General features: G+C 51.4%; 1 protein-coding gene across 2 annotated transcripts in view; it reads right to left on the bottom strand.

The window, feature by feature from the left end:
• Positions 1-71: 71 nt before the first annotated feature.
• Positions 72-17,869, bottom strand: part of UBN1 (ubinuclein 1) — a 33,202-nt gene continuing 15,404 nt past the window's right edge. The window contains exons 8-18 of one of the 2 annotated variants that reach the window (XM_019987430.2): positions 15,840-15,910; positions 14,512-14,641; positions 14,215-14,336; positions 13,950-14,078; positions 13,623-13,766; positions 7,730-7,780; positions 7,592-7,634; positions 5,342-6,562; positions 4,081-4,324; positions 3,761-3,850; positions 72-2,100 (exon numbers count right to left, since the gene is read on the bottom strand). In XM_019987430.2, the coding sequence (XP_019842989.2) occupies positions 2,051-2,100; positions 3,761-3,850; positions 4,081-4,324; positions 5,342-6,562; positions 7,592-7,634; positions 7,730-7,780; positions 13,623-13,766; positions 13,950-14,078; positions 14,215-14,336; positions 14,512-14,641; positions 15,840-15,910 (2,295 nt within the window). In that variant the 3' untranslated portion in view covers positions 72-2,050. The remainder of the gene's footprint in view (positions 2,101-3,760; positions 3,851-4,080; positions 4,325-5,341; positions 6,563-7,591; positions 7,635-7,729; positions 7,781-13,622; positions 13,767-13,949; positions 14,079-14,214; positions 14,337-14,511; positions 14,642-15,839; positions 15,911-17,869) is intronic. The other variant, XM_019987431.2, reaches the window with a different exon arrangement.

Here is a 17,869-nt window from a genome sequence, read left to right as displayed (position 1 = left end):
CCAACTACCAGCTCCTAAGGGAGAGAGAATTACTTGCAAATATGGTAAAAAGAAACGCGAAAGAAACGATGTTCTGGAAACCTTGAAACAATTTATTGTGTTGCTTTATACAAGATTAACAATTTCCACACCACCCCCAACACCAACATAGTCGCTGCACAAAAGCCACAGCCCTTTCACACCCAAGAATCGCCAGCAAGGGGAGCCCGCAGCATGGTGGCCGGGACGCCTCCGCCTGCAGCCCTCCTTGCCGTGGCTCAAGTCACTCACTCTTCCGTTACCACAAATAAAGCATCAACAAGGAAAAGAAACCTCATCAACTCCCCATCAAAGAAACGTTTCCCTGAGGCAAGAGGCATCGCTAGATTCCTAGGAGGAGGGCATCCTGCTCCGGCGAAAGCTGGGTGGTGCCGGGAGGTGGGGGCGCGGTGGGGAGGGGCACCTCGTGTCCTCCCGCCGCTCAGCGCTCTTGGACGGACGGCCTCTGCGCCGCTCTGAGCTCAGCAATACCAATCTCTTCTTTGGCTCTTTTGCTACTACCTAAGACTAGTCTGTAAACTGGAAACCCAAGTTGCAAAAAATAGATATAGTAAAGGGACAAGGATTCCACTTGGCCCCATGTGACACACATGTTGGTTTTTCTGTTAAAAAAAAAAAGTCAAGCAGAGGCCTGGCCGGCTGGCTGGCCAACCGCAGTCTTGCTCCCTGGGCAGCCGGACAGCCTCTGAGAAATCGCGAGACACCAAGAGTCATATCCTGGGAGTCAGGACCCAAAAGAACTGCCCATGTCTCCACGTAGGCAGGCGCACATTCTGAGGAGGCTATTTACTCTCAACATAAGGGAAATGACTTAGCTGGAACAGTCGGTTCAGACTTCACAGGACAGGCAAGCGCCCGAAAATCCTTGAGAAGCAGCCGCTGGCTGAGTGGGGCGCGGCCTCGTCCACCTCCCAGTGAAGGCAGAGCCTGCTGTCTGGAGAGCGCGGACCTCAAGGCCTGCTTCTGCACAGCACACACTTCCCAGGGGCCTGTTCCCGGAGCTCTGCCTGAGCATGGTTTTACGATAAACTGGAATGTCTACCTGCAGCCTGGAACTCCTCACATCCTCAGCCCTCAAAGAGACGAAGAAGGAATTCGGGGCTCTGCAGCCCACCTGCATGAACTTGGGAGAAACAAAGTGGGGGGCCCTGGCTGAGCTGGGACCTGGGAGGCAGGGCCCAGGTGACCTTCCAGTCAGGATGGCCCAGGTTGTGATGTGCAACCATAGAAAACTCAAATAAGCTGGCTCTGTCTTAAATACAGACATGTCTTTAAAAAGGTCTTCATCTGAGACCCACTCAGAGGGCCGAGTGGACGTGTCCAGTCCTGCTCCACCATAAAGGCACTGGAATTATGTCTTTCTAGGAACAACATGAAGTGCGGAGAACAGTCCGATTCTATCCAATGCGTTTAATGGTAAGGATCAAAACTGAGCCAAAAATAAGTGTCTTTAAAAATCCTACCATAATTGTTGAATCTACAAAGGTCTTTTCTCTAAAAGAGCTTCATTGTCATGTTCAGTGGAGAGACTGGCCCCCACGATGAGCACACATTGGGTGTTCTGAGTATTTTTCAGAGAACAAGGTACCTCTCCCAGCTGGGGTGTGAGCCCGGAGGATGGACGGACACTCTAACCAACCAGGGAGCCCACTGTGGCCAGAAGGAGCCCCCGACCAGTACGCTGCGCTGAGGTACTCTGGCCAAACGCGAGGAGCTGGGCCACCTCCTCTGCCCCGCCACCAGAGCGCCCAGCACGAGCTGGCATGCTCCTTGGCCTAGCGCTGCCCCTCCAACGATTGTCTGCAACAGAGCCGCGAGGCGCCGAGCACCAGGCTGGCTAGGGCCCCCAGAGAAGCACAGGGCTGCTCCCTGAACTGAAGGCACATCACACGTGCCAAGAGACGCTCCACTTAGCACTCACGCCTTCTCCAGAAGAAAACCAATGGCAGAGCGTAGTTATCATCCAACTTCTGAGACCTCCTTGTGCAGCTTCCAGCCTTTGCCCTGAAAATCACAATTTCCTTGGTACACTGGGCCCTTTCCCATGAAGCTGAGAAGCATCTGAAAAACAGTAAGCAAAAACAGAACACAAGACTCTCAGGACCTCCTTGAAGGCAGCAGTAACCAAACCTCAAGGGGACCACTTCTGAAATAGCAAAAGTCCCCGAACACCGAGTGTTCTGGGGCTCAAAGGAGCTGGAAGCGCTGGCAGGTTATCTGCGGCATGGGCAGTATGCTGGCGCTGGGAGGGCGGCCGCTGGCTGAGCATTGCCTGTGCCGCAAGGGCTGCTCCTGTTCCCAGCCACAGCTGCCATCCTGGGGCAGAGCCCGGCTCCTCGTGAGGCCTGTCAGATGCAGTGAGCACCTCTCCACTGCACACCTGGGGCCTGAAGGGCAAGCTCACAGGTGCTCATGTTCTGAGCCCACACGGGGAAGAAAGCAAAGCAGACATGAGTCAGAGCTGAGACAGCAGAAGGCTTCTCACCGATGACCACTCAGTGTAATCCTACAACACGACGAGTGTCATAAGAGAGACATTCAAGTGGTCTCTTACAGCCCAGATGCTTTTCAGACAGCCTTTTAACTCCCAGAGGAAAAACAGGAAAGAAATGGTATAAGAAAACACTTTTCCCTTTTTTCCTGAAAATTCCACACATCAGCAGTCACGTTTCCAATAGTACTCCAATTATTCTCTGTTTGAGAGTGTTACCAAAAGCAAACAGGCGGTGCAGTCTTTCAAATGTCACCCGCTTTCGCCTGGATGGCTCAGAGACCACCAGTTTGTGGACCAAGTCCCTGCTTTCTCCATAGGAGCAGGGAGTAACTGCTGGTAAGGCTTAGCCCCGCTTTCTTTCTCTGAAGAAAGCATGGTTCTGTCTGAGAGACCTGCAGTCCACGCCTGCACACAGATGGCCTCTGGCATTCACTGTTAGGCATCAGCCTCAGGACGCCGAGCAGCGCAGCCCCCAGGCCGTGCCTGGAGCAGGTGCGGAGCAGCAGGGAGCAGCCGGCCCTGCACCACCTGCACGGAGAGCCACGGTCCCGGGACGGGGCCAGGCAGACCGCCCACTGGGCACGCGCTGGCTCGGGGCGCATGTGCCCTCTCCTTGCGCTGTGAGCCAGGGCTTGCAGGCTGGCCCCTTCTGCAGCCACTGCTGTGTGCAGGGCAGACGCAGGGAAGGACGCTGCTCAGTCCTGCCGTGCTCCCAAGCCCCCGCATCACCCCGGACTGAAGCGCACGCTGCTCCTCTCCTGGACACACGCTCCGTGAGGGGTCAGGGTCCCGCCTGAAGCCCTGCCACTGTCACCTGCCACTGCGACCGGACTTCCCCTTTCACTCACACTAAGGTCGAGTCCTGTTAGCTGGTCCCACCTGGAAGGGGTGGCAGTGTGAACCGAAAGGCCTGCAGTGCCCCAGCTAGCCCCTGGGAAATCAACACCATCACCCCTCCAGTCTTGGTTACGTTGAAGAGGAAACACTGAGCTGAGGGCAAGGAAGTCCTGAGCCGAGTACTCAGGCCACTGCGCCTCCGTGATCACATAGGGCAAGGCAGGTGTCAGCGTGGGAGAGACTGCATCCCTCGTGCCAAGTACCACAAAGACGCTCGAGCCTCCGATGACGAACCCAGATGACACAGTGATGACAGGGGGAGACATTGTCCTTGGCAGCAGAGAAGGCCTCTGATGGAGGGGAATGGCCCGCAGTGCACCTGGAAATTACCTGGCAGGCTCTGCGGGAGGTGGGTAGACACGGCAGTGTGCGGGAGAGGCGCGGCACGAGGCGGGCTGGAGTGCACGCCGGCCAGGAGACCTGAGAGGAGACAAGAGGGAGAGGGAACAAAACACACGCTGAGACGGAGGAGCAGCCTGGGCCCGGGTGCAAACCCCAGGGTGGGAGGGCTCAGCACAGTGCCGGGGAGGCTGCCCACACTCACACACCAGACACACACAGGAACCCAGCATGGGAGAGCAGAACCCGCCAGCACAGAGGCCCAGGGGTCCCTCCTGTGCTCCAGTACGAGGGAGAAGGGAGACACTTACTGTGGCCGAGGCCGTGGTGGAACGTCCCGGGGGCAGGGCCGGTGACGATGGCATCCTTGGAGACCCCCGCTTTAGCAGAGGAGTCAGCACTGAAGGAGATCACGTGGAGGGGAAGCTGGGAGATAATCCCCAAGGGGCTCGAGTTCAAGGCCCCAGGGAGCTTGGGACTGCCAGCCTTGTAGGATGAAGACAGCAGGTTCAAGGATGAGGAGCCAGTCAACAGCACAGCCCCACTCGCTCCTTTCTGGGGAAGAAGCACAGAGGGGGGTCAGGAGTCCAGCCCCGTCCGAGCCCACTCACAAACCAAAGCTGGCACCGCACCAGGGGTGGGTTGGGGAGGGTTACGTGCATGTCAGCTGCCCCTCCACTGCGGCCCCGAGGAAGGACCATTGCAGAGAACCAGCACAGAAGGGCTCCCTGAGCAGCGTTCACTTTACAAAGCAGGTATTAATTATGCCTCCTTTGTGCAAGAAAGGAATGAGAGAGTATCCTACGTGGATACCCACCAATACAGGGATATAGCAATGGCTGTATACTTCTCTCCATCACACACACACACAGGCATTTACCTTTGGTTTTTACAAAGAAACAGAAAAAACCTAGAAACTAAGGAAGGCAGTTACAAGGGCTGGGGAAGGCAGACAGAGACGAGTGAAGCTTTGCTAAACACACCTTTCTACATGTTTGCTCTTTACAACCACACGATCTTATATATGGGAAAAACGGAGGAGAAAAGAAGCTCTCATTCCCCAACCTTCATGCAAACCTCCTGTAATCAATCACCTGAGGCGAGCCTCAGTAACCAGGGGCTGGGTCACGGCACCTTTGTCTCACATGTGGAGTCTCCCCAGACCCAACAGAATCACCCTGAGGACAGTCTTCTGGTCATGACATCTCTATAACTGACACCTGAGGGCAGGACTCGCTTCACATGCTCATTTGGAGAGAGGACAGGCAGGAGGCTGTGCAGGGCGAGTTTCCTGACTCCCTCTGGCCATCCAGATCCACAGCCTCCCTGCACGTGCAGTGCTGCCCAGTCCTGCCCTGTTCGTCCTCCCCGGGAGACTTTTCAGGCTTTCCTGGGAGTCTGGCCACCAGAAAAGTAAAGGCCTGAAAACAGGGAGCCCGGTCCTCCTTCCAACTGGCGGGCTCGCTGTTCCTACCTGACCGTGAGCATCAGCTCTCACTCTCAGACCAGGGCGAGGCCAGTGGCCCCGCCCACAAGGCCCACAAGGGCGGCGGGCTGCAGCAGGACACTCACTGGCAGGGAGGTAGACGATGTCACGCTGCTCACCGCGCTGGGCTTCAGGGAGGAGGTCAATAACTTGGCCACACCCTGGGTCCCCCCACTAGAATCTCCATTGGGACCACCGGGAGGGGCCACCAGGGTCAACTTCTGGGGTACAGGTGGCTTCTTCACTGCAGGGCCAGGGACGGGTCGGCTGGTGGACTGTCCTGTGGAGGGAGGCTGCGTCGTGGGGAGCAGGTTCCCAGAAGCAGGGCTCTGAACTGGCGTTCCTCCAGACGAGGGGCTGCCGGACGACACCCCATGTTTGGAGGCAGAGCCCAGGAAGGGACTGGTCTTGTAGGGTGGTCCTGAAGAGCTGGCTGAGTGTGGTTTTGCTGGATGGCTCACGGCAGCAGAGCATGAAGCTGGGGTCTTATGAGAGCTGCTGCTGGAGGCTGGCGTGCCCGAGGAGGCTGGCATGGAAGCATGGAAGCTCTGGCTTTTGGTTGCTGTCTTGACAAGCTGCAGGAGGGATCGGTGACACTGAGGGGAGCCAGGCTTCGGGCCCTGAAGCTTATTGACGAATGGAGCCGGAGGGGTGAAGCTCTTCTGCGGCTGTGTGCCAGCATGAAAGACCTTGACCTGGGGGCCGGGCACAGCGGTGCCTGCCGGGGGCACGTGAGACGTCCGCGGCAAGCCGTGGTGCTTGGCTTTCGGCTGCTGCCCTTCCGGCGGGCCCTTGCCAAGAGCAGCCTGACAGGACAGCTCTTTGTAGCCAGAACTCTCTGTTTTTTTCTCCTGAGAGGACTGCCCCAGAGCCAGAGCCTGTTCAGCCAGAAAATTGAGGGGTGACTGCAGAGAGCTAGAGGGTGGAGGGGCAGAAGAAGGGCTGGGCTTTGGAAAGTTCCTTTTTTCTTCTGGACATAGAACACCCGCGAGCTTCTCTGCAGGCACTTTCACAGGTGTGGGCAGCGGGAACTCTGAGCTCCCACCAGCCCTGCTGTGCAATACAGCCAGTTCCTTGGACACTGCCTCCAACGAGGAGGCAGAATTATGGACCAAGTCTCCATCCAACGAGTCCTCCAGGTTGATAGGAGCAGGGTGAGCGAGGCTGCCAGATGCCTGGGACGAGGGCTCCCTGCTTGCGGCCCCCACGCCCAGGCCTCCTCCCAGGTGCTCTGAAGGCAAAGCCAGGGGGCTGCCCGTCTGGCCTGATGAGACGGACACCTTCTTATCTGGCTTAGCAGATGATTCCTAGAGGCAAGCAGAAAGGCTCGTGTTTACAAATGTCCAAAGATGCCAACCCTGGCCCTGCTGAAGGGACTCGAGCGTGAGAAAACATACAGGCAGCGGGCCTTCCAGCGTGATCGCGAAGCCAGGGAGGAAAGGAACAGGAGGCCTGCGTGGATTCGGAAATGCTGCAACCCCACCACCCTCTGGCCACAGCTGGGCGGGCTGGGCTGACCCAGGCATTCTGCCACCGCAACACACACAAGGAAACCGTTGTTTCTGAAAAACTGTACGACTTGAACAACAAGATGTGCTCCGTTCCGGCCCTCAACCCACCTCAGCTCCCAGCCATGGTCAGGATGAAAGGGGACTGCTTTCGCTCTCTCCCTCCTTGGTTTCGCCAGCACCTAACTCCCCTCTGGGCTCACAGTCCTGTTACTCCTGCCTCCCCAGCACCTGGTGCAGTGAGTCTTAGGGACATCAGAGGAGATCAACAGACACTTGGGAGTAACTGATCTGCACGCTCCTTCCCTCGGGCTGTTCAGGGACGGTGAGGGGCGCTACAGAGCCTCAGGAATTGGCAAAAATTTTGGTGAAACGGCAATTTTACTACATCGAGAGAGCTCTGCAACATCGAAGTCATTTTGCAGTTTTCAGTCTCCAGCCATCGCACTCCCCTCTGCGTCTGTCAGTCAGCTGGACAAAGCCTCCTGCCTGCCCGATGCCAATCCAGGCTCACCTGCACTTGGCTCAGGGGCGCTCTTCTGTAAAAGGTAAGGACAATTCACCAAGAAGACCTCATTTAACTTCACAACAACCCCAGGAACTGGCCAGGTAGGTGATGCTTCCTAGACCTGGGGCTGGAGGGCACTGGTGGCCCAGGTCAGGTCTCTGTCCTGCAGACCCCAGGCCCCTCCCTGTGGGCCAGGCTGCCTCCTGGTACAACCTCATCCCGAAGAGCTGTCCCCAGACCAGCAAAGCTCCATGAGCTGCCAGGAGCATGGCCGCAGAGAGCTAAGAACAGGTGGCACATGACTGGGCAGGCTGACTCACCTTCACCTTCATTTTGCAAGAGGCCATTACTTTCTTCTTGGCCCTGTGCAAAGGAAGGAACACAGGAAAGATTCAGAGGAGATCCTCAGAGATAAAAATGCCAGTAGTCCTAACAAGTGAAAACACTGAGACACTCACAGAATTGACGTCAGGTGCCCGTGGCCTCGTCTGCTCTCCTTAAACAGAGTCCTGGAACAAAGAGACACGGGGAAGTCCTCACGAGCCCCTGAAAGCAGTCTGCTCCCCGAGCCTCCCCACCTCCCCGGTATGCAGGGACTGTCACCCATTAATGTCAGGGGGCTGCTGAGGGGGCCTTATGTAGCTGCCTGGCCACCCGAAAGCCACAGAGCTAGGATTCCCCCAAAAAAGCGAGGACTCTGCCCCCAGACCTCTCAGAGTGATTCTTCCCCTAAGGGCAGGAGCACTCTCCTTACTACCTGTTCTCATCCCCCTTCAAATGCCCAACTTTTCCCAGAGAAGCTCAACAGAATTTTCTTTATGCCCTTCCCTACGTACCGTCGGGAGTTCAATCTACAGTGAGAAGAGCAATTCCACTTGAAGGGACTCTAAGAGAAGGCCTACTTGACCAAGAACACTCCCTATCTCCACGGGGAGGGTCCTAGGAAGACGCCGAGCAGGAAGCACCAGGTGTGATCTCCCACCTGGACAACTACACTACACTAGCCGAACCCATCTGATGGAACCACTCTATAATTTCAGAGGCTGGTCAAGCTTGCAGCTTCCAGGGGAGGACTTAGACAAGTAAACTGTGGTTCATCCTGGCTCTCAGCACAGGAGCAGCCACCCACCCCCCACCTGGTGGCCCGCAGCTGCAAGTGTTCCTGGAGCAGCTTGCACACAGCTTGGAACCAGCGTGGGAAAAAGGACCTTGTCTCCAAAGACCAGGGACCTGTGCTCTGATGGCCAATCGCTGCTTCTGATCATGGGGGTGGGAGGTGCACACAGGGCAGCAGCCCACTGCTGTCGCACTACTGGCTGAAGCAACTGCCAGGGGACTTAAAGGGCCAGCACCCCCTTTGCTGCCGCTGCTGCTAAGTCGTTTCAGTCGAGTCCGACTCTTTGCGACCCCATAGACGGCAGCCCACCAGGCTCTGCTGTCCCTGGGATTCTCCAGGCAAGAACACTGGAGTGGGTTGCCATTTCCTTCTCCAGTGCATGAAAGTGAAAAGTGAAAGTGAAGTCGCTCAGTCGTGTCTGACTCTTAGTGACCCCATGGACTGCAGCCTACCAGGCTCCTCCATCCATGGGCTTTTCCAGGCAAGAGTGCTGGAGTTGGGTGCTACTGCCTTCTCCGAGGACCCCCTTTAACCTCTTCCTTTTTATCATTTCCGCCCCCTTTGGAAGTTAGACGTTAAAGACTAGAGCATTAAAAAAAAAAAAAACTACATATGTGGGAGAAATCAGACAGTGACTGCATGTGGCTAGGGAAACGCTTGGAAAAGACGTAAGAATAACACGTTAAGTTCACACCTCAGGCTGATCCTTGACATAGAGACAGCCTATGCTAAAAACAAAACTCAAAACAAGCAAACTCCAGGAAAAGGGGAGAATCTGATTTTCGGAGTTACCACATTATTAGATTCAAATGTCTGCTGTTCAACAGCAACAACAAACACAAGGGACATGAAGAACAGGAAATACGGCCCGTTCAAAGGAAGACACAGATCACAGAAACTGTCTGAGAGAAGTCCAAATGGCAGACACACCAGACAAGATCAACTGTCCTAAAGGTGGACAAAGAACTAAAGGAAGACGTGGAGAAAGAAAATAATGTGAAATAATATCAATAAAGAGATAAGAAACCTGAAAAGAAACCAGAAAGAAATTCTAGAACCGAAAAGGACAATAACAAATGAAAAATTCAGTAGAGAGATTCAAAGGCAGATTTGAGCAGGCAGAAAAAAAACAAAGAACCTGAAATAGGACAATGAAGATGATCGAGACTGAGGAGCAGAAAGAAAAGACTGAAGAAAAGTAATCAGAGTCTGAAGGACCCATGGGACCACCAAGCGCGCGCACACCCTCACAACATGGACGTCCCCAGAGGACAGAGAAAGGGGCCCAGAAGAGTGAAGAAATAATGGCTGAAACTTTCCAAATGTGAAAACAGACCACGTAAGCGTAAATATATGAATATAAATATCCAAGAAGTGCAAAGAACTCCACATAAGATGAAATCGAGAGACCCACACCAAATACATGATAATCAAACTCTCAAAAGCCAGAGACAAAGACAGAATACTGAAAGCATCCAGAGACTATTGAATCATCACACACGAGGGATCCTCAATAAAATTATCAGCAGATTTCTCATCAGAAACTTTGGAGGCCAAAAGACGGTGGGCTGATACATTCAAAGTCTAAAGTAAAAACAGTGTCAACCAAGAACCCTGTATCTGACGAAACTGACCCTCAAGAGTGGGGGAGATGTAAATCAACTATACTTCAATCGAAGAGTGGAGGATATCCCCAGATAAGATAAAATTTGAAGCTGTTCATGATCAAAAAACCTATCCTGTAAAAAATTCTCATGGGTCCTGAGGGTGAAATGAAAAGACAGCACCTCAAAGTTACATGCACAAATAAAGATCTCAGAAAGGTGAATATACGAAGACCACTATAGAAGCCAGTGTCATTATAACAATGGTTTGTAATCGTACTTTTTAAAGTATGATTTAAGAGACTAATACTAATTTAAAAGCTGGTAAATATTATGACGACTTTGGTTGGTAACTCTAAATCCTGTCTTCTACATAATTTAAGAGGCATTTCTAAAACTACTAGTTGATGTTTTGGGGCACACAATGTATAAAAATACTTCTGTGACAGCAGCAGAGCTGTATGGGGGCAGTTTTAAGATGTTAATCAACTTACAGAAGTATTAGTAACTACTTTAAAAAATAACAATTCAACACTCTAATCAAAAGACAGAGACTGGCAGAATAAATAAAATACATGATCTGATCTAACTATATGCTATCTGTTGCTGCTGCGGTGCTATGCTCAATCGTGTCCAACTTCGTGTGACCCCATGGACTGTAGCCCACCAGGCTGCCTGGGACGTGGGATTTCCAGGCAAGCTACAAGAGCCAAAGACAAGAACAGACTGGAAATAAAAGGACTGAAAAAGGTACTCCATGCAAAAATAACCAAGAGAGCAGAGGCAGCTATATTAACATTAGACAAAACAGACTTTAACTCGAGAAAGGTTACAAAAGATACAGAAAGCTGTTACATATTAATAAAAGGCTCAATACCGCAGAAGATACAGCGATTGTAAACACTCATGCACCTGAAAAACCTTTCAAACATACGAAACAAAACTGACGGAACGGAAGAGACGAGTAAACAGCTTCCCAATAAAAGCTGGAGATTTCAGTACCCCTCACAAGAGAGAATAATCAGATGATAAACCAACAGAGGACTTCACACAATAAACCAATTAGATGTAACAGAGAGACTCAAGACACTGTACCCAACAACAGAATACACTTTCTCAAGTGCACATGGGACATTTTCTAGGATAGACCATATGTTAGGCCACAAATGAACTCTCGGTAGATTTTAAAAGACAGATACCATACAAAGTATCTTCTCTGATCACATCGGAATGAAGTTAGAAATCAGTAACAAAAGGAAAACTGGAAAACAAAATTTTAAGAAAAAAAAGGCAGATACATTAGACAAAACAACTTTTAACAACATACTTTTAAACGATCAATGGATCAAAGCAGAAATCACAAAGACAATTAGAAAATACTTAAAAAAAAAAAAATGAAAATGAAAACACAACATACCAAAATCTATAGGACAAAGTGAAAAGTGGTGCTAAGAGAGGAAATTTTTAGGTATAACTGTTTACATTAAGAAACAAGGAAGGTCTTGAATCAACAACCCAATTTTATAAGGAACAGAAAAAAGAAAAACTAAACTTAAAGCCAGCAGAATGAAGGATATATTAATAATAAAGATTAAAGAAGAAATAAGGAAAACAGAGAATAAACAATAAACAATAACAGGCCTATTTAGACTTCCTATTTTTTTCTGATTTAGTCTTGGTAAGTTTTGTGTTTTTAGAAACGTGTCCATTTCATCTATGTTGAAAGACACTATCCATAGAGTAAAAAGGCAACCCAAAGAACAAAGAAATATTGGGAAATTATGTATCTGATAAGGGATTAATATCCAGAATACATAGTGAACTCTTAAAACTTAACACAAAAAAAGCACACCAATTTAAAAATGGGCAAAAGACTTGAATAAACACATCTCCAAAGAGGATATACAAATGTACAGTTAGTACGTGAAAAGATGCTCGATATCACTAATCACTAGCAAAGTGAACTATGGGGCACCACCTCATATCCATCAGGATGATTACTACCAAAAAAAAAAAAAAAAAAACCAACAACTGTTGGTGGGGATGTGGAGAAACTGGAACCTTGTGCACTGCTGGTGGAAATGTAAAAAGATAACAGCTACCATGAAAAACATTATGGTGGTGCCTCAAAAGTTAAACACATCATCATACGATCCAGCAATTCCAGTTCTGCTGCTAAGTCGCTTCATTCGTGTCGGACTCTGTGCGACCCCATAGACGGCAGCCCACCAGGCTCCCCCATCCCTGGGATTCTCCAGGCAAGAACACTGGAGTGGGTTGCCATTTCCTTCCCCAATGCATGAAAGGGAAAAGTGAAAGTGAAGTCGCTCAGTCGTGTCTGACTCTTAGCAACCCCATGGACTGCAGCCTACCAGGCTCCTCCGTCCATGGGATTTTCCAGGCAAGAGTACTGGAGTGGGGTACCATTGCCTTCTCCAAATTCCAGTTCTAGGTGTACATGAAAAAGAACTGAAAGCAGGGTCTCACAGAGATGTTTGTATGTCCACGTTCACAGCAGCATTATTCACAATAGCGTAAATGTGCAAGCAACACCAAGTAACATGGATAGATGAATGGATAAACAAATGTATATATACAGGACGTTATATTTCAGCTTTAAAAATGAAGGAAGTTCTGATCCATGCTATAACTGATGAACCTTGAGGACATTATGCTGAGTGGAGTAAGCCAGACACAAAGACAAACACTTTGTATGAGTCCACTGATTCGAGGTACTTAAAGTAGGCAAAGCCACAGAGAGCAGAATGGTGGCCTCCAGGTCTGTGGGGGGGATGCGGAGTTGGCGCTGCTGTACAAACATGTGAGTGTATCTAACACCACTGAACTGTGCCCTGAAAGATGCTAAAGTTTACATTAGGTATATTTTACCATTCCTCCCCCTCCAAATTTTTTTTTAAAGAACACTAGTTATAGGAGCCTGGTGGACTGCCTTCAATGGGGTCGCATAGAGTCGGAAACGACTGAAGCAACTTAGCAGCAACAGCAGCAGCAGTTACAGGAAACTTTCTCTGTGTATTGCAGATACAATCCACTCATAGAAAGCTAAGGAACACAAAGTAGCCTGTTAGAAGAGTCTGGCACTTGGCTCTAAGTAGTAGTCACTCCTGCCAGTTTCAAATAAGAATTCTGTTCAGAAAATTAAAATGTTCCTGACATGCACCTGTCTCTCAACTTCCAGTAGGTGCCATCATGTCACAGCAGAAAAGGGCATACAGCTACAGAACTAAGTGGGATAAAGAATGACAAAGACAAAATCCCACAAATAACTCCCTCTTCCCGGGGAGACAGAGAAGCCCCTAGTTTCTCAGGTGAGATCAGAGTCCAATCCACCAGCCTGTGACTCTGAGGGTGGGGCTCTGGTGGCCTGGCACAGAAGAATCACTCACAACATCTCTTTACCACAAGAATAGGCTTCCCTTGTAGCTCAGCTGGTCGAGAATCCACCTGCAGTTCGGGAGACCTGGGTTCGATCCCTGGGTTGGGAAGATTCCCTGGAAAAAGGAAAGGCTACCCATTCCAGTATCCTGGCCTGGAGAATTCATTCCATGGTCTGCAAAAATGCTCCACCCTAAGGTCACACTGACTACAATGGCTGCCCACGGGCCTCACCTGGCCTGCATCCAGCCTTTGGGCCAGAGAGGTTTGACCTCAGCATCCAGAAATGCCTTCACGTAGTCCTCCCAGGACTGGGCCTTGTTCTTCTCCAGGTCAAAGCTCTCCAGTTTTATCTTCACCACTTGACAGAGCAGCTCCCTGCAGAGTAGGCAGAAGTCACAACCTTTAAACCACCCAAACGCTTCTTCAAGGTTTCAATCATGTGCTTTCAGCAGCCCTAATTAAAGAAAAAGATTCTAACCTTCATTAGAAACACAGGAACATGCTCAGACACTGGCCCCACAAACCCTCCACTGAGGCAAGGTCCCAGTTTGGGCACACCTGATTTCATCACTCCACTGGAACTTCTTCCGGGGTCCCATTATCCTCCGGCCCCCTTTCTCTTCATCTTCCTCCTCATCAGAACAGACCCGTTCTCTCTGCTCCTTGTCTTTCTCCTCTTCCAGCATCCTAGAGAGTGGGAAGAATTAGGCGGGACCCTAAGGTCACCACAGACCCGCTTCCTCCTGCCCACCGCCCCCGCCCCCACCCCCCGTGACTTCTCAGAAGAGTGAGGATGCCGAAGGCAGCAAGGGGACGCACTTACTTGGCGACCTTGGCTTGCGTGTGGGCCTGGCACTCGTCCTGGTACTTGGCCATCTGCTCGGGCATGGCCCTGCCGATGGCTTCCTTAAGTTTCTGGAGCGGCTCCTTCAGACGCCCACCCTGCTAAGAGCAAGACCAGTCATGAGTCTGGTTTACATGTCACTTTTTAGGCTGAGGACACACTCTAAGCATAACCAACTGCACGGAGGCCGTGCAGCAACAGCTGTGGCACCTGTGAGCGTGTGCCACCCTCTCCGCTGGGCCCGAAGCCACAGGGCTCCACTGCAAGGTCACCCACCTGCTCACAGAGGTGCAGTTTTCGCGCGCGCTTGACCAAGGTGTCTTTGCTGCAGGGCAGGAAGGAAGCAAGGTAGGCATACACTCCAGAACGGGTCTGGCTGCTCAGCTCCCGGGTCTGCGCCTCTATGCTGAAGAACAGAGCAGAGTCACCCACCGCAGCACCCCTTGTCTGCAGGAGCCAAGAGTGGGCGAAGCCTTATCTCACCATTCACACAGCATCACAGAGTGGCCAGCACAACAAACCCGATGAACTTAGCTAGGCAGAGTGCACCAAGGTTCTCAGGTCAAAGACAAGACCGAGTCAAGGTGTCAAGAAAACCGAGTCTCGAAGAGTACAAGCTCTGAAGTTCTAAGTTTCATAAACAAAGAAAGCATAAGTGCTTTCAAGCTGGGAAGTAATCGAGTTGCTTGGGGTTACAGCAGAGCTTCCCCTTTTTTCCCCTACAGTTCCAAGTTCTGTCCCTGACTACGTGGTCAAGGAAATCCTCACACCTGCAGCATCCCCAGAGACGAGCAGAATGCGGTCTGTCTTCCATCCCTTGAGCTCTCTGGATCTGGCACGCTCCAGGGCACAAACCCCTCACCTGTGCAGACCCTCAGGTGCTCCTTGACCCAAATGGCCAATCTCCCTCTGTCCTGGCCAGGCAAGGTCCTTCGCTAGAATATCCCCTGGTCTTGACCACTGGTTTCACACATGCAAAACCCTCAGCAGTTGCGTAATCAGCTTCGTCTGGTACACGATACAACCAGGAAAGAAACTGGCAAAGCTGGAGGGCCAGATACAAAGAATCTGGCTCGGATTTTTACGTGTGTTTTGGCTTTTTTTTTCTTTTTAATCCAATTCAGACGGTAGGGTGTCCCAGAGGCTGGCGTGTGTGAGATGGGGAGTGGGAGGGTGAGCACTGGCCTCAGAGCACAGGTGCGACTAGGAGGAGAAGGACCAGGCTCGCCGAGGAGTGCCCCCGAGGGCAGGGCCCGGGCCTGCACCGAGCCGTCTCTCCCTCTCCTCAGAGACGGGCAGGCAGCGCCTGCTCTCTGCTCTCACCTCACAGGTGGCACAACACCCTCCCCAGCATGCCGTGATGAAGACACAGAGTCCCAGCAACATCTGCTGCCTCAGGTGAGGGTGGTCTAGCAGTTCCTAGATACAAACATCTGATGTCCCCGCCCCTGACCTCTATTTTAAAAAACCACAATAAAGCAATAGAAACCAATTTTTAAAAATCTCATCAGGGCTTTCTTTTCCCTCAGTTGTACTCCCACTTCCCCGGGTCTGCTAAACCCCTGCATGGTAACAGCAGATGCAAAGAAACGAAAGATACTCACTCTAGGAGGATGCCGTTAACATCGTGGGTGAAGAACTTCTGCCTGCTCTCTCCCTCCGCAGCTCTGGCAGCCTGGTTCACGGCAGACAGAACAGCCATTAGTGCCCTGGCCCCATAGCGCCCGCCACTCACCCACAGGCCTAGAGAACTCCGGATGACCAAACCCTCCCCGAGCCCCGCCCCGCCCCGCCCTAACCCGGACTAGGTTCACCTATGACCACTGCACGCTCCCAAAGCGGCGCAGCCAGCTCTCTTCACAGGCTGCCACAGCATCTACGGACACACAGTCCATTCTTCCCAGGACTTGACACAACAGTCATGTAAGAGGGTTGAGTCTTATGCGAAGAAAATTAGAGTCAAGGGACTCGTGAATCTGATTCAGTCAGCGAGCGAGCTCCTCTGCCCAGCACTCTATCATCTAAACGGTGAGTTGTGTTTTCCATACCATCTACAGCACAAAACAATCAAGAACTTTAACAAACCTGCCATATTTGAAGGCCTTTATTCACCAAAATAATATTAGTAACAATAATAATGTGCTGCTTCAGCATTTAAAAACCACAATTCTTTGAAAATTCATAATCTATTTAGGGTATGTTATCACAAACAGACCACTGGAATGACTAACCTGACTACCCACTAACACAGATACAGCAGGCTGCTATGGTGCTATGCTTCCCATGAGTGCACAGTTAACAAGACCCTGGCTGGCCACCCTGGAGACCCCTGAAGCAATCACAGGAGGCAGCCAAGCCACCAAAAGCATAAGAGAGGAAAGCAGCATGCAAAGGTCTGGACCAGGGGTTCTCTATTTGGCCACGTGCACCGAGCGGCCTTCCGCACTCTAGATGCATCCCATCGGAATCTCCCGGGAAGGCCTGTGTTCCTTAAAAAAGGCCCCAGGATTAGGACCCACCAAAAGAACTCTGGCGACGAGCATGTAGAGGATCGAGAACCACTGACCTACACCCAAGAGGTTCCTGGTTCAAAGTCAGTTGCTCAGTTGTGTCCGACTCTTTGTGACCCCATGGACTGCAGCTCACCCGGCTCCTCTGTCCATGGGATTCTCCAGGCAAGAATACTGGAGTGGGCTGCCATTCCCTTCTCCAGGGGACCTTCCCAACCCAGGGATCGAACCTGGGTCTCCTGCATCATAGGCAGATTCTTTACTGTCTGAGCCACCAAGAAGCTCACTGGTCCAAAGGCTTTAGGCAAAATAAAACGTCAGGCTTGACATATAATACTGATGGTAAACAGAGACAGTAAGGTGACTGTCTACAGTGAAATGATCAATCCTGATCAACCCCTGGGAACACCTACCTTTCTCTAGCCCCTTAGGCCGTCCCCTCACCACATCCTCTGGGTCCTGTCCTGACCTCCTAGCTCTGCCCTGTCTCCTCCACTAGCTCTTAGCTGCAGGCACGCTCCCAAGTTCCATCGAGAGACCTCTTCACCCAACAATGTCTCCCCCTCAGCTTCAAAATAATACATATGCACAAAATAACAAACACAACCTAAACCTCTATCCTCAGCTCTGGACCAGAACTGTCAATTATCTCCCTGAATGAAAGACCCTGGAGTATACAAATCAACTTGTCCAAAATCTAAACCACTCCTTTCTGCTCTTCCTCCCAAGTTCCTACAACAGCACCTCACCCTTCTTAAATCCTCTCAGTTTTCTTTACAACGCTTCGGGAGGCCTTCCTGAGCCTAGAATCAAACCCAAACTCCTCCACCTGGCAGTCAGGGTTCTCCAGGACATGGCCTCACCATCCGCTCCAGCCCCCACCTCCCACCACATACCAGGAGTCCCTGTTATCCAACACGTTGCCTGTTCTCAGCCCTGTGCCCTGGCTTACCAGAAGGCCACGTCACCCGAGAGGCTGGCCAAGCCTGCTGCTTCCAGTCCTATCCCTATGGACCCCCAAGAGCCGCTCTTTCCCTTCCTCAAGTTTGGCGGTCCACTGGACCATCCTGTTGGCCGTCCAATCATGACAGCTTATTTCACCCTGCTCTGTCCCACAGCCCGCT

The sequence above is a fragment of the Bos indicus genome, chromosome 25 (assembly GCF_029378745.1).
Source record: "Bos indicus isolate NIAB-ARS_2022 breed Sahiwal x Tharparkar chromosome 25, NIAB-ARS_B.indTharparkar_mat_pri_1.0, whole genome shotgun sequence".
Taxonomy (NCBI): Eukaryota; Metazoa; Chordata; class Mammalia; order Artiodactyla; family Bovidae; genus Bos; species Bos indicus.
Note: the sequence above shows the minus strand (reverse complement) of the source record. Positions and strands in the feature narration are given on the sequence as shown.